Source organism: Protopterus annectens, chromosome 1.part0 (assembly GCF_019279795.1).
Source record: "Protopterus annectens isolate FY-2018-M chromosome 1.part0, PAN1.0, whole genome shotgun sequence".
Taxonomy (NCBI): Eukaryota; Metazoa; Chordata; order Ceratodontiformes; family Protopteridae; genus Protopterus; species Protopterus annectens.
Genome location: NC_056725.1, coordinates 22,075,157 through 22,089,435, shown reverse-complemented (window position 1 = coordinate 22,089,435; position 14,279 = coordinate 22,075,157). Strand labels below are relative to the sequence as shown.

The 14,279-nt window shown below is 41.1% G+C and overlaps 1 protein-coding gene and 1 long non-coding RNA gene across 3 annotated transcripts in view; one reads left to right on the top strand and one right to left on the bottom strand.

Moving 5' to 3' along the window:
• FOSB (FosB proto-oncogene, AP-1 transcription factor subunit) overlaps positions 1-2,365 on the bottom strand; it is a 35,727-nt gene extending 33,362 nt beyond the window's left edge. The window contains exon 1 of one of the 2 annotated variants that reach the window (XM_044079300.1): positions 1,354-2,365. In XM_044079300.1, the coding sequence (XP_043935235.1) occupies positions 1,354-1,482 (129 nt within the window). In that variant the 5' untranslated portion in view covers positions 1,483-2,365. The remainder of the gene's footprint in view (positions 1-1,353) is intronic. The other variant, XM_044079165.1, reaches the window with a different exon arrangement.
• Positions 191-14,279, top strand: part of LOC122808404 — a 583,390-nt gene continuing 569,301 nt past the window's right edge. The window contains exons 1-2 of the long non-coding RNA XR_006365797.1: positions 191-477; positions 13,819-14,279. The exon at positions 13,819-14,279 is cut by the window's right edge and continues 57 nt beyond it. This is a non-coding gene — a long non-coding RNA (uncharacterized LOC122808404). The remainder of the gene's footprint in view (positions 478-13,818) is intronic.

The following is a 14,279-nucleotide window of genomic DNA, read 5'->3' as shown; positions in this document are numbered from 1 at the left end:
GAAGTTGCTACTATGTGGACAAACAAAGCTGAGCGAGCCTGTGTTGTGCTTAGCGATTATTTCACCAAACAGCGAATCTTGGTCTCTTAGCAACAGGCCAATAAAACAAAAGGAAACGAGTCACAGTGCGAAACATGAGAAGTTACGCTGTGCGTAGTATTCCGATACGTCAGTCGTTACGCAGAGAGTTCGCAGTGTGAATAGTAATCTTTGCTCGCCTGTAAAAGCTCGACATTTTTATATGTGGTGTATTTTCCAAATAATTTAAGATATAAATATTGAAGCGAAGGTGGTAGTAGACCTGTCCACAGTCTAATTAAAGTTCAGCTTCTTTGGTACATGTAGGCGGTAAAGCACCGCACCGGGACTTATCTTATGCAAATTGTTTCAGCAGGTTGGTCGGATGTTTGTTAGTAACTGTTTGGCAGGTTTCCCAAGTAGCGATTGACCGAGTAGAACTGCTGTTTCTTCTTACGGGTAAGCGATTCCTTCTTGCATACATGCTGTATCGCTGTATATAAGCATACATTTTGACAGTTATGATTTGTCAAGAAAATTCTTGAATTAAATATTTTAGAACTTTATTTATTGTGTTTATCTTGTGGCCCCCTACGCAAATGCAGTATTTTACAACTTTGTTGTATTTAACCACGCACGTTTAGTTTTTTTGTAGGGATTTTGCAATAAGTGCAGAAGCACTTTGCATGTTTTTGAGGTAGTTGTGGAAATGATCAGTCATTGGATTTGGATGAGCGCTGTTTTGTGCGCGATTGAGAAGTAATCTCCATATGTATATTAAAGTGTAATGGGGTCGCTAAACCCCATAATGTACACATCGTGTGTGAGTATTTTAAAAGTGGCAGTTGGGGGAACAAGTAGTTAAGTTTACTAATCCTGGCACCTTATTTAAGCCTGCCTTGTCTACCCTTAGTAATCTGTGCCACACTCCCTCATTAATAGTTTTGCCCCCCCCCCCCCCCGGAAAATTATCCTTTCCTGCCGGTCTTGTCAGTAATCTAGATTCAAACTACCCGTTTGAAAAAAGTTTATTCAGAAAACTGCACCTTGTAAAACAACGAACAGACTCTCATCGAAGTGTAATTACACGTCAGACCATGTTGTGATGGGAATGCTTTCCAAACTATGTCTTCAAGCACTGTAGCTCTTCCAATATATCGATAGAATAGGTAGAGCCTCAACTTGTGTGCCTCCCGGCTACTTGTGACTTGGTAGAGCCCGTGTGAAGTACAATCACACCGTGTCCAGTTAGTTCTTATTTGGTTAATGTGGATTGAAGTAATGTCTAATTACTGATCTAACTCTGGACTACAGTTTACATGCTTAATTACTTACTTGAGGTGCCAAACTGGTGGTAGGGCTGCCAAAGGAGTCCACGGAAGAAAGGTATTCACCTGATGGGGACGAGCTGCACCGGGACGCTGTGTCGTAGTCTCCAGCACCTCCAGGAAACCCATGATACATCTCAGAATAGAGAAGAAGTCAAAATCCGGTGCCGGACACTCAAAATCCGACTTTGAATGGAAGTCGATTACTGTTGGAAATGCTTACTACGATGCTCTCTTCGGAAATAAAGGAATGAGTAGTTTCTTGTAGAATTCCTTGTGATGCTAAATCATATGCCAACAGTACTTTTTGCACTTTATTTAGAACCGATCCGTCATTTAACCGCGCTTGCAAACTGAACAGCCGTTGTAGCCACTGAACTACTTATGGTTTGGTTTATGGTATTTGATGCCCGTGACAGTTAGGTTATAGTGACCCGAAGAAGAGTTGAAAGCACAGCAGTTACATCATGTAGTAAGTAGCAACCAGGTACACGTATACCGTCAGTATATCTGTTAATTATAGTCTGTGCATCCCATTCATTTGCTCTGTTTTCCAGCTGACCAAAACCCACCGATGTGTTGAATGAACCTGCAGGTTGTAAATACCTTTTTATTTATGCAAAAGTCTTACAACAAAAAGATGCGCCGAGCGTTTCTACAAAATGCAATAACCTGCGCTTTCTGTATTTTGGTCCGTTTTGTAGCTTCCTCTGATACAAGTAGTCTGGCAAAACTGACAGGAGTAACTGCTGCGGCACAACACTATTTCCGGCATGCATACAAACCGTGAAAGTAAATCCTCTCTGTAGTTGTCTGTAAAAGATTATGAATGAAAGGCTGGGCTACAGAACGTTTATATAGGAGATTCCCTTCGTGTTGACGTCACACGCTCATTGAAGAAGACTGACATTTATTCAGCAAACTGATGCTCCAGGAAACCCGCAGTGCGAGCTCCATTCATCTCAACCTGAGTAGTGACGCAGAGCCCGGGACCCCTCTTGTGACCGGACTGTGCTGTACCAGCGCTGGCTTGCGAACCGAATCCGTTAGAACAAACTGGGTCTAAAGTCTGCAGCAATAAAGTATGCTAACTTGCCCCGCCTTTTCAGCTGGAGTTCCTGTGACGCAGATAACCATATTAGGTGTTGTCTTTGCTGTTTGTTTGGTATCCAAGGAGCAACGTCAGAGGGATTCCCTCTCCCAGAGCCACTGAATTGAGATGGTTTTATTTATTAACATAAACTTCCACTATGCGCAGGATAAAACAAACTCAAAATTGAACATACTGTTAAATAATGGTTTGCTATAGTTAGTTACCATTAAATAATTCATGTGTTGTGCAAAAGATGCTGTTGCAACACTCAGTGTCTCGCCTAGTTTTTTTTATTTATTTGACTTTGAACTGCAGGCTTATAGAATGGGGACACTTGCTGTTTTTGCGCCACGACTTGTTAGTGAAAACAGAATACGAAAAATGTGTAATACAAAATAATGTTTGTCAGTTACAAAAACGTATTTTATGTAGGTAGCACTGGCATCTGCAGGCTCCCTTTCTTGCTATGCCAGCAGCTAACTGGCGGGACACGTGAAGGGTGATACATGGTAATCCACTTTTAAAAAAAGAAAGACCATGGGGTTGTGGACTTCATAATTTTACAAATCTTGGCAATGTTCACAACAGAAAAAATACATTTAATTTCTTATGTTTAATGATTATGGTTTGGATGAAGTTTTGGTATCCTACAGTGTAACTAGTAAAGGGTGTAGCTGCCAAAGCAAGAGGTGGAAAATGTTTGTGGCTGGATAGAAAACAAAAATCTCATTAACCTACATTCCATCAAAGCAAAACTGTGTAGCAGACAAGCTGAGCAGGACCAGGGTAGACCCTCACAAGTGGAAACAATACCTGAATGTCTTCTAAGATGTGATCCATCTGTGGGGAGTTCCTCAAGTAGACCTATTTGCATCCTGTCTGAACTGTCAGTTGGCAGAATTCTGTTCCAAGACTCCACGCGAGAAGGCCTGGAAAGCAGATGCTTTTTCTTTGGACAGGAATGTTCCTGCATGCCTTTCCACTAGTATCCAGGTTACTTCTGGCAGTACAGTGGTCTCAGTCCATTCATCCTCTACATTTGCAAATTTGAAATACGCATGTCTGCAAAAAACACACTGTTTGGTGGATAACCTCCTCATCTATGACTAGGGCATGTCCCTTCCAGATGGATTAATCTCTTGCAACAGTGACCATGGACACATCCCTGGGGGGGGTTAAGGAAGAATGGTCCAAGGCACATGATTGTCATTAGAGACTTATCTTCACATCAGTGTATTGGAGATCAGAGGGGTGATCCTAGCATTGCAGGCATTTCAGGACCACTTCTCCAATGATGTGATCTCTGTACAGTCTGACAACATGCCTGTGGTATGGTACATCAGCAGACACGGATGAGACGGATCTTAGGAGGCATGGAGGGTTTGGCAGTTGGCAATGTCTTCACACTGCTTCCTGATAGCAATACACATCCCTGGGTACTCCATTGTAGTAGTGGACAAACTGAGCAGGACATTACTAATGCCTCGAGTGGTCCCTCAATCCTTCAGTGACACGAGCAATTTTCAGCTGCTAGGGCCAGTCTTGATGTTACCTCTGCCTCCTATTTGAACAACAAATGCAGCAGGTACTCCGTTCTGATGTCCCTAGAGGGAATGTCAAAGAGGGACGCTCCAGTCCACATGTGGTCTTCAGATCTCTGTATGCCTTTCCTCCTTTACCACTAATGAAAAAAATCATACAGACAACAAGGTAATGCAAGGTCAGGGTGATCCTCATTGCTCCATTATGGCCCAGACAGACAGAGACATGGTTGCCCTACCTACGTTTGGCCTCTTCTACATTCTCCATGAATGTTGGATCAATATGCAGATCTAACAATTCACCCGTTCAGACTGCCTCTTCTGGATCAGAAATTCATGAAATTAACCACATGGTTCCTCCAATTTTAACCTTGGCCAGAGATGCCAAAGATTCCCCAACAGTAATCAATATGTTCTCTGCTTCATAGAAGCCATCAACTAGGAAGATTTACAGTAGTAAATGGGATAGATTCTCACTCTGGGCCTACTGCAAATGTCTGGACCCATTTTCAGCACCAGTTCATTCTATTCTTGAATTTCTGTCTGATCTCTTTGACAAGGGTCCCAGTTTGCAACTATTAAGGTACAATTGGCTGCAATATCCAATTTCTACATATGATGCAATGGCATGTCAATAGCATTTCTTAAAATATTAAAAGCCTTCCTTAAGGGCACATTTCTACTAAGACCTTCTATTAGAGATCTAGCTCCTGCATGGGACATTACTGTCCTGTTATAAGCTTTAACCCATCCTTCCTTTGAACCTGCTTCCACTGTAGATCTAAAGTTCCTTACATGGAAAACCGTCTTCTTGGTCACAGTAACTTCTGTCAGATGGATTTCAGAACTAGAAGCTATTTCTTCCAAACTCCCTTTCCCTTAACCAGTCTAAATATCTACCTGTTTTCTTTCTAAAGTACTCAAAGAATACCTTATTCACAAGTTAGATATTCATAAACAACTCGGATTCCATATCCACAGAACAAAAGGTTTCAAAAAGGATGACCAGTTGTTTCCTTTGCCAAAGCAAACTGGTTTCCAATGTAACTTTGTCCAGATGGCTTTCTGATTGTATTTTCTTCATGTATCATAAAAAGAACTAACTTTTACCACAAAAAAACAAAGGTACATTCAACCATAGCAGTCTCTCTTCTTCCACAGCCTTTAACAGAAGATTATCTATTGATGAGATCTGTGCTGCAGCCACTTGGGCAATGGTACACACATTTGTGTTTCACTATAAGCTGGGCACTCAATCCAGGTCACGTTCCTCTCTTAGTTCTACAATATTCAGGAATGTCCGTCCATGGTACCTCCCAGTTTGACAGTGTCAGATTCTGTCCTGTATGTTTGAAACAGACAAAAGTAGACAGCATTGGATATGAAAGTTATGTACTTGCCATAATGTTATATCCATGTTGTCTGATTTTCACCCACTTCAAGCTTCCACCCTTCCTACCTCCTTCCAGATTTTCACCTATGCCTTTGAAATGATTGGGTGATGCTCCTTGTCTGAGCACAGTGACATGATACTGCAGTTATTCCCATTAACATCTAACCTCACCAAGGTTATAGTCATTATGTTGGAACAGGTTTTCCCTATCTAATTTTCTTATTTATTTTCAGATTGGTGGAGCAAACTCAACTGAGGATTTGTGATACAGCATAGGGAATTATGGGTAGGGGAAGAATCAGAGCTCTGATTCTAAAAAGCTTCCAATCAGTGCTGGGTTAGGTTCCCGTTGGATCTAATAACCCATTGGTTTGAAGAGGATTAAAGTCAGATAACATGGATATAACATTACAACGGGTGTATAACTACATATACTAAACTCAGAATTATTTATAATCCTGATTCTGGCAAGTTTTGTCACTGAAAAGGATACTTGGAGCATGCCATCTACCTATTTATCAAATGATTGGTTCCTTTGAGCAGGACAGTTACCTGGTTATCACACAAATGACTCATTTGAGTGGGCCAGATACCTGGTTATTGAATGACTGAGCAAATGCACATAAGGGCAGCTTTGGGTGCAGTCTGTACCTTGGTGTCCAGGTGCAATCTTGTTTTTTTCTGGTAATGACTTTCGAAGGGAAGCACACACTGTATGGAGATATGCAATTCATTTTATTGTCTTGCTGTCTTCTGGCATGTTACTTTTTGCTGCTGCTTCATTTCGAGTGGGAATATAGTACTTGCTCAGAATATTTCTGTATTGTTCACCTTGGTGTTCATGTCGGTTTATGTAGAAGAGCTACACTCAGTGTTTTTCACTTTTTCTATTGCAAATCAGTAGTAAAATACTATCCTAAGCCAGATATTGGATATGTCAAATGTGTGCACTTCTGTGTGGGTTGTAGTACAATATGCACATAATATTGGATAGCTAAAGGAGGCTCAAGCACACTTTTTGGTGGGGGTTAAGGAGCTCATGATGAGAGTTTGGGAAACTGTTAGGGGCTTTACTGGGAGAAAGACAAAAGATGTACATTGGCAACAGTTCTGTTAATAGAAGTGTGTAGTTATTGGCTGAGAAAGATTAGGTTGAATGGTGATTGGAAACACTACTAGTGCTTGTTCGTTTAAGGTAGTAAGTATGCGTACATGTACAATATCCTCTGTGTAGTCCTGTACATTTAAAACTTTTGTCTTATGTGAGATTAGGATAGGTAAAATGGGCATCTTTGGAATGTTGTTAAAGTATTAACCGATATACTTGCTCTATTAATTGTTTATGGTAGCATACGTATTGATAGGATTGCTTACATTTTTGCTGTTAATTAGTATGCAAGTAATTAGAATGGTGTAGGTGGAATTAGGGCCTTGTTACTTTTGTGTTGTCTTTGAGACAAAATATCATTTGTATGTTAAGCATACAGAACTCCTCAAAAGCAATCTGCTTGTAACAGGAATTCAATAACATTATGGCGAACTTAAAAAGGCACCACTGTAGAATTCCCCTCCCCAGAGGTTGTAATGTGCTAACAATTCTGCAGTTTTGATATTATAGAAACCCTCCAGTATTTTCAACAGCCACAAAGTTCTTGTGCTTAAAGAAGCATCTGGCACAAAACTGCATGATACAGTGGGTCACTGAACTATGTATTGCTTGGACAGTAAATCTTATGAGTAAGTGAGCCTCTGGGACAGAGCTGTGCAGTGGACTGCTAACATTTATGTTAGTGAGGCAGTATAGAAAATATTCAGTTTAAATAAAATGGTGAGCATGGCTTCTTGATTCAGTACCAGAGAGGGGGAAAAGTGCAGTTTAAATACAATGGTGAACATGACTTCTTGAATTGGTACCAGGCAACGTAAATTATCCTCTTTCAAGCAATTTTTAAATTGTTAATGATGGTTGTCCCTGACTACAGTATGTGATATCCCTGGGTTTATGCAGCCCAACTTAAATATTGCTGTGTGTGTGTGTGTGTGTGTGTGTGTGTGTGTGTGTGTGTGTGTGTGTGTGTGTCTATACATATACATATATATATATATATATATATATATATATATATATATATATATATATATATATAAAATTAGTGAAGGTGTTGCACAGTATGTTAAAAATGCAACACAGCACACATATATAGTAAATAAAAAAAAAACAACAATTAGTTAAAATAGAGAGAGAAAAAACAAAACATTGGAGCATGTTAAATTTAAAGCACGCTAAACCTTAAATGTTTAAGCAGATAACATGGAAAGTAGAGTTGCCATCTCTAGCAAGAGGTTTTCCAGTTTGATTCCTGGCTGGTATGCCTTCTGTGCAGTCTTCGTAGGTTTAAGGGTGCCCTGGTTTTATGTCCCTCACATGCAGTAGGTGAATTGGAATTCTGCAAATTGCACTTAGGTTTGCTTGTAGTTTGTGTAAGAGCCTGCATTCTACGATAGAACAGTAACATGTCCATAATGGGCTTCAGTGCCTTGTACCCAGACTCTGCTGGAATAGACTGTGGTGCCCCCACAACCCTCATACAAGCAATTGATTGTGTTACAAAGGAAGTGAGTACACAGACATTTGGAGTGATGATCTTTCATCCAATATAATAGGTTCATAAGTAGATACTAGGCTAGTATCTACCGGCTCTGGGGCCTATACAAGCCCAGCCAAAAAGGTACCCTGGCTTTTTTGCCACCCAAGAAAATAATTTTCCTGTGCCACTGTCGAACAGAGCCACAGAAGTGATCCCTGGGGTGAATTTCCTATTTCCCATCCAGTCATTAAGATTTTTCTTGAAGAGTGCTAATGAGGATCTTTGTTTGATATAGATAGGTAGTTTATTCCAGAGTATGGGAAGTCTCTGGGACAGGAATCTATCCCTCCGGCATGTTCTGTTTATTGTGGTGACAAGGTTTAGGTCCCTAGAGTATGTAGCTCAGAGGTATTGGGATTTCTTTAAGTGGAGCATGTTCAATAGCTCTGGGTTTGATCTAGCTTTGTATGTTAGGCAGAGATCACCTCTGAGAAGGCAATATGCGACTGAGTAAAGCTGGAGTTTTTTGAGACTGTCTGCGTAGGGCATCTGTTTGAGGCCGGTAATCCCCTTTGTGAGGTATTTCTGCAGCCTTTCCAGTTGTTGTAGATGTCTTGTAAGGTACATACCAAAAGGGGTGTTGTACTCTATAATGGGACTAATGAGTGATGAGAACAATGACCTCTTTTCCTGGATGAGAAACCTTTTGTGATGAGGTGTGCCATGTAGAAGGATTTCCTGACTACTGTGGCAATGTGATTATCAAAGGAGAGACTACTGTCCACCTGTATCCCAAGGTCTCTTACCACACTTTCGGTGTTAAGTATACTACTGCCTATGTTATAGTTCATGGATACAGAGGTTTTACCAAAGGGGATGACAATGCACTTTTTGGCATTGAGCTTGAGGCCATGGCTTTGACACCAGGCATCTGTCTCAGTGAGGCCCTTTTGTAGGATGTCCACATCGTTGGTAGTTTCGATTATGGCTCCTAATTTGCAGTCCTCTGCAAACTTCATTAGCCAAAGACCTTCTGTGTTAGCCTGTACTTCAGAGAAGTAAATAGCAAACAGGAGAGGACCCAGGACCGAACCCTGTGTTACTCCCCTTGTCACTGGTATGAAGTCGGATTTGGAGTCTGCTACTTTCACAGTGTGGGTTCTGTCAGTGAGCTAGTTGGCAACCCATCTTGTGACATAGGGATTTATACCTAGTTTAGTGAGTTTATCTATAATTCCAGAGTGGGGGATGGTGTCAAAAGCCTTGGCAAGATCTAGATAGGCTGTGTGAACCACCTTACCCTCGTCCGCGGCTTTGGTGACTGCTTCAAAGAAGTTTATCAGGTTTAGGAGACATGATCTGCTTTTTACAAACCCGAACTGGGTGGGGTCCAGAGTTTGGAGATTATCAATTTCTTTGTTTATAAGTTCCATGGCCTTGCAGACCAGGCTCGTCAGGCTAATGGGGTGATAGTTCCCAGGGTCCGTGTTGGCTCTCCCCTTATGGAGTGGGTTAACCGTTGCTGTGCATCATTCAGCAGGTATTGCAGCCAGTGCTCATGACCATGCTTGTAGTTTAATACTCGACATCTCAGAGGGATGTGACCACACCTAACCTACTATAACCTCCAAAACAGGGACACAGCTGAACAATATCATGTTGGCAGACACCATACATGAGGTTGTAGAAATGTGCAGTTCTGCCATGGAGTGTCGTGGAATGCTGATCCCAGTGGACATGAAGGATGTTTAGCATCGACTATACTTCCTTTTATAAGGACCTTCCACTGACTGTCGGAGACCATGTTGGACATTTAATGCAGGCATTTGCCTCTTGAACACTACACTAGTCCCACAATATTATGCTGCATGTGGAGAAGCATATGTGGTTGCCAAGGACCACAGAGCAGTTGTGCCACCATAGCACAGTGTGCTAGGCTTGGCACTTTATCATCCAACACTTGCCCACAGCAGTCCAGCATAAGACAGCCTGTGTTGACATGCCCGTCTGTCAGCCTATACATACCTGTGTCCAAGAAAAGACAGCCATTGTGTACTCCACATTTGCCTCCATCCTGTATCGCATTTATACGGGGTAATCCCATCCTATTGTGTACAAGTTCCACGGATGCAGAATTTATGCATTATAACTCAGTCTTTGCAGCTCACTATGAGGTAATACAGTCCACCTTGCATAGACCACAGCCATATATTTGGTAGGCTGCTGCTGTCTGCCAGCAACTGTACCCTGTCTTTGTCATTGCAGTCTCCCTCACTCTGCTCCTTATTCCCCTGTCAGCTGGTAGTGGTGTGGTAACACCCCCCCCCCCCAAAAAAAAAATAATATTTTTACAGTTTATCTAGTCACTTGCCCAGCCATCTGCCACTATCCTGTACACCCTCACCACAGCAGATTTTAAACGGAACAGTTTTTCTTGGAAAATGGTCTTTGTGATCTACTCTCTTTTCTGAAATTTAACAGAATGATGAGCACTACAATGGTAATGGTTTGTTTGATATTGTGTGATTTCAGAGCTCAGGGTGGCAGTTATGCTAGTGAGGCAAAGGGGGTTAAATTGCCCATGTATTGCACATTTCAATGTGCAGCGTACCAGCCCTATACTGCATAATGAGGCCTAAGCCTGCCTGTGCACATGCATACATGCATGGGCAGGTCCATTGGTTTCACAGGACTAGGCCTGAGGGCTTTTTAATACTTATAGCCCCAAGGGATGTTGTGCCACAACTATGCACACTCAACATGGTGTGTGCAGGCTATCTTGTGTCTGGGTACCCCCTACCCAACAGCAAGGTTGTTGTCATGACTATCTGGTGGCAGTGAGCTATGTCAAGCCATGCTGCTTGCTGCAGGTATCATGTGATGCTGATCAGCATCCATCAACATGACTAGTTACTGCCAAGATGGTAGCAGACTCAAGTGACCATGGCCTCTGAAGGGTCTGAGAACGATTTAGGAAAAGAACTGAAATTGTACGTCCTGCATCAGTGCCATTGAGAGTACCTGCTCAGGGTCCCAATACAAGGTGAATGCCTGGCACTGTCTTGCCAATGTGGTGAATGTTGCTGTTGGCATTACTACGTGTGGTTAGCACCACCAGCAGTGTGTCAGCGTCCTAAAGAAGTGTTAGCATGTCCTTCTCAGGCAATGGGAAGAGGTTTATTGAGAGGGATCAGAGATCTACAGATTAAGTAGTGAGTGGTGGTTGCTTTACATACAGATAGGTATTCTTGTTCAGTTACATGCAGATCTTGGGGTTCATGGATTCTAGCACCTGTTGAAGTAGAAAAGACAGCTAACATGACTGTCCCAATCTTTAGGTACATAACTGGACTTGATATAACTGCATATCTCTTGGTCATCTGCTTCACTGTGGTTGTTTGCACTGCTTATAAATTTTAATTATTGCTTACAGCTTTGCTTTGTTCCACATGATTTATTACTGCAGGTTCAGCTCTTCTGCTGTCAGGGAATATCATTAAAGGTCAGGTGATGCAGAGTGGGCTGACACTGCACCTTTCACCACCATCCCAGGTATCGTTTTCTACTTAGACCTGACTGGTTAGCTTCATTCAGTGCCATGTCCATGGCTGTCTCTTGCTATTAATACACAGTGCCCTGGTCAGTCTGCGATGCTTCAGTTCTTTCAATTCTATACTAGCCATTACACCAGCCTTCTGTGTACCAGTTACATCTGACATACCACAGACATGTATTTGGCAGTCTGTCAGGTGACGCCTACTGGTGGCTGTCTTATGTCATGGTATGTTATTACCACTGAGTTTGTGTCTTTTGTATTCATTTTGGAATTATGTGGTAATATTCTGTCTCTAGATCAAATGATATGCACCTCACTACTGTAGTATATTTGTATCAGACCTCTACATTGCTTTTGTTTTGCTTGTACATACTTGAACAGCATATTTTCTCTTTATTTCTGTTTAAAAATATATCCTCTGTTATGTTTTTTCCATTTACATTCATATTTTATGCTGTGGTAGCCATGGCAGTGGAAGTGTTGTGGTGTGGCAGTAGCCACCACTCCATGTACCTGCCTTGCCACCACCTTCAGGCTCCTAGGCAGGGTAATGGAGGTCACCCAGAACGGGATGACCTGGAGGGTTCATCATTGTCTTCTGATGGTCTTTGTCCAGTGGGGGTGCAAGCTTCCCATCAGGTGAATCACTTGGGGGGGGGTGGAGTCCTAGTATGTCACCCATCAGGAGGTGGAAGACCTGGAGACGGTCTCAGTGGAGTGGCAGCTGGGCACCTGTACTGGTAGCCTGTAGCTTGTCCTCATGTGACTGTCAAGAGTTATGCAGTTGTCTGATTTATAGCAGGCTGACAGTGGCAAAATCCAGCCATTACGGAAGTCAAACTACTGACCTCAGATTATTTATAGCATTTTGCAGCATGGCATTCAGCGGTCACCTGATCCTATAGTGATCATCATAGTGTTCCCAGCCCTTGTGTGTCAGTTCTCTTCCCAATATGTTGTCCTAGCTTGTCCAGTTGTTCTCCCTGTCTATGTACAATGCTCCTTTGTTCTCCACACCCCATTGGGTCAGCACCTACTCTGTTGGTCTTTTGTGCTTTATTTACTGCTGCTGCCATCCAAAAACCCATTTTCTCATGCTACCTTTCCATTTCTACTCTTCTTGAAGAAGGAAACAAAATTCCCAGCCCATACTACGCTTTCTTTCCCTTACCCTTTTGTGTGCTCCTCTCCTTGTATTTCCCCCTTTCATTAATATAATAATAATAGTAGGACTTGGCTTTATAGCCATTAGCCCGGCTCTCGGCTGTGCTTGTAGTAGCATGTTGTTGGTCATGTGAATATCCACCATTCGGAGTGTACTGCATGCTTTGTTATCACATTTGTTGACCATGTGCAGTCTTTCAACACTATATTTAGTTTTATTTAAATGTATTTGTTTATATTGTAGAAAAGTATATGTGAAGCTAGTGTGCGGCACGCAAAAATGTTTGATATGCACAGATTGTGGTCATTTAATTTAATGCCTGAGTTTGTTTTGCTAATCTGGCCACAAAAAATAATCTTTTTTCATGTTTATATCTATTATGTACAGATTCAAAAGCAATTTTAGCCTGTGAAATTGTTTTTCCTATTGTGATCATTTCTAAAAAAATGCTTATGGTGTGTCAATGTTTAATTTTTTTCTTGGATATTTTTAGTGTGTTTTTTTTTTTTTTTTTACTATATAATGTTTTAGTGATTATGTGCTACTGGTTTTACCTGAATGGTCTGATAGCTCTGTATTAATTAATAATTGTGTTTATTTTGACGTGTGACACCAAGTCCTTAGTGACAGCTGTAAGAATAATTGGAGTTCTATGGCAAAGGATAAGGTGCTATTTTAACTGAAATCAAAGATTGTTTTTTTTTTTTTTTTTTTTTTTGTGTTCCGTTTGTCAAACGGAAGGAATGTTTCAGTGCTCATTTTGTTATGGAATGGTGACCATAATAAAATGCCATTAGTTTATCAACTGTTATTTAAAAGGCTTCCTAAGAGCCATCCATAATGAGTACCTTTTACAGGTTCTTTGACAATGGTTACGTTTCTCAGGTCTCGTATTCATAAATATGAGCATTAATGGCAACCAGTTTGTGTAACCCCTCTCTTTCTTTTTTTTTTATAGTTATTTGAAAAAGGATTTATATGTATTTCTGTAAGCAAAAGCACTATAAATGCCAGACTGTAACAGTTACTAAAGTGGATTAAAAGTTTGTTTTAAGACTAATAAACTGTAAATAGCTGTTTAAATTGCGCACAGCCCCCAGATGTGAAATGCTTTAATACTTGTGTTTTTCTTCTAGGTAAAAAAAAGTTTCTGTCTCAAGCAGCATCATCTAATAAATAAAGGTTTTAAGGATGGCTTTGAGGAAAAATGAAAATAAGGGGCATTAAATTCAGGGATGTAAAAATTATTCAAAGTGAATGGCGAGGACCAGCCTATCTGTTTCTGCTTTAAAAAGCTCCTGATGCTGTCATACCTACTTAATCTGATTTGCACCACTTGGAACATGGCCCTTGCAAGAAGTGCAGAGTGCATATTAATCTCCTCTTCACTTCGAAGTAACTATAACTGTATTCACTAATGTAATGGACTGTCATGACTAGAAGACCATGTCTTTTGACATTCCCAAACAGACCTGTCTATGTTATGATGCTGTTTACAGTGATAAAAGTGAGACTTATTTAGAGCCAAACAAAATCTTGCCATTAGGAAATGGACTGGGAAAATTACACTTTTGGAAGGCCACTAGAGTAGTAAATG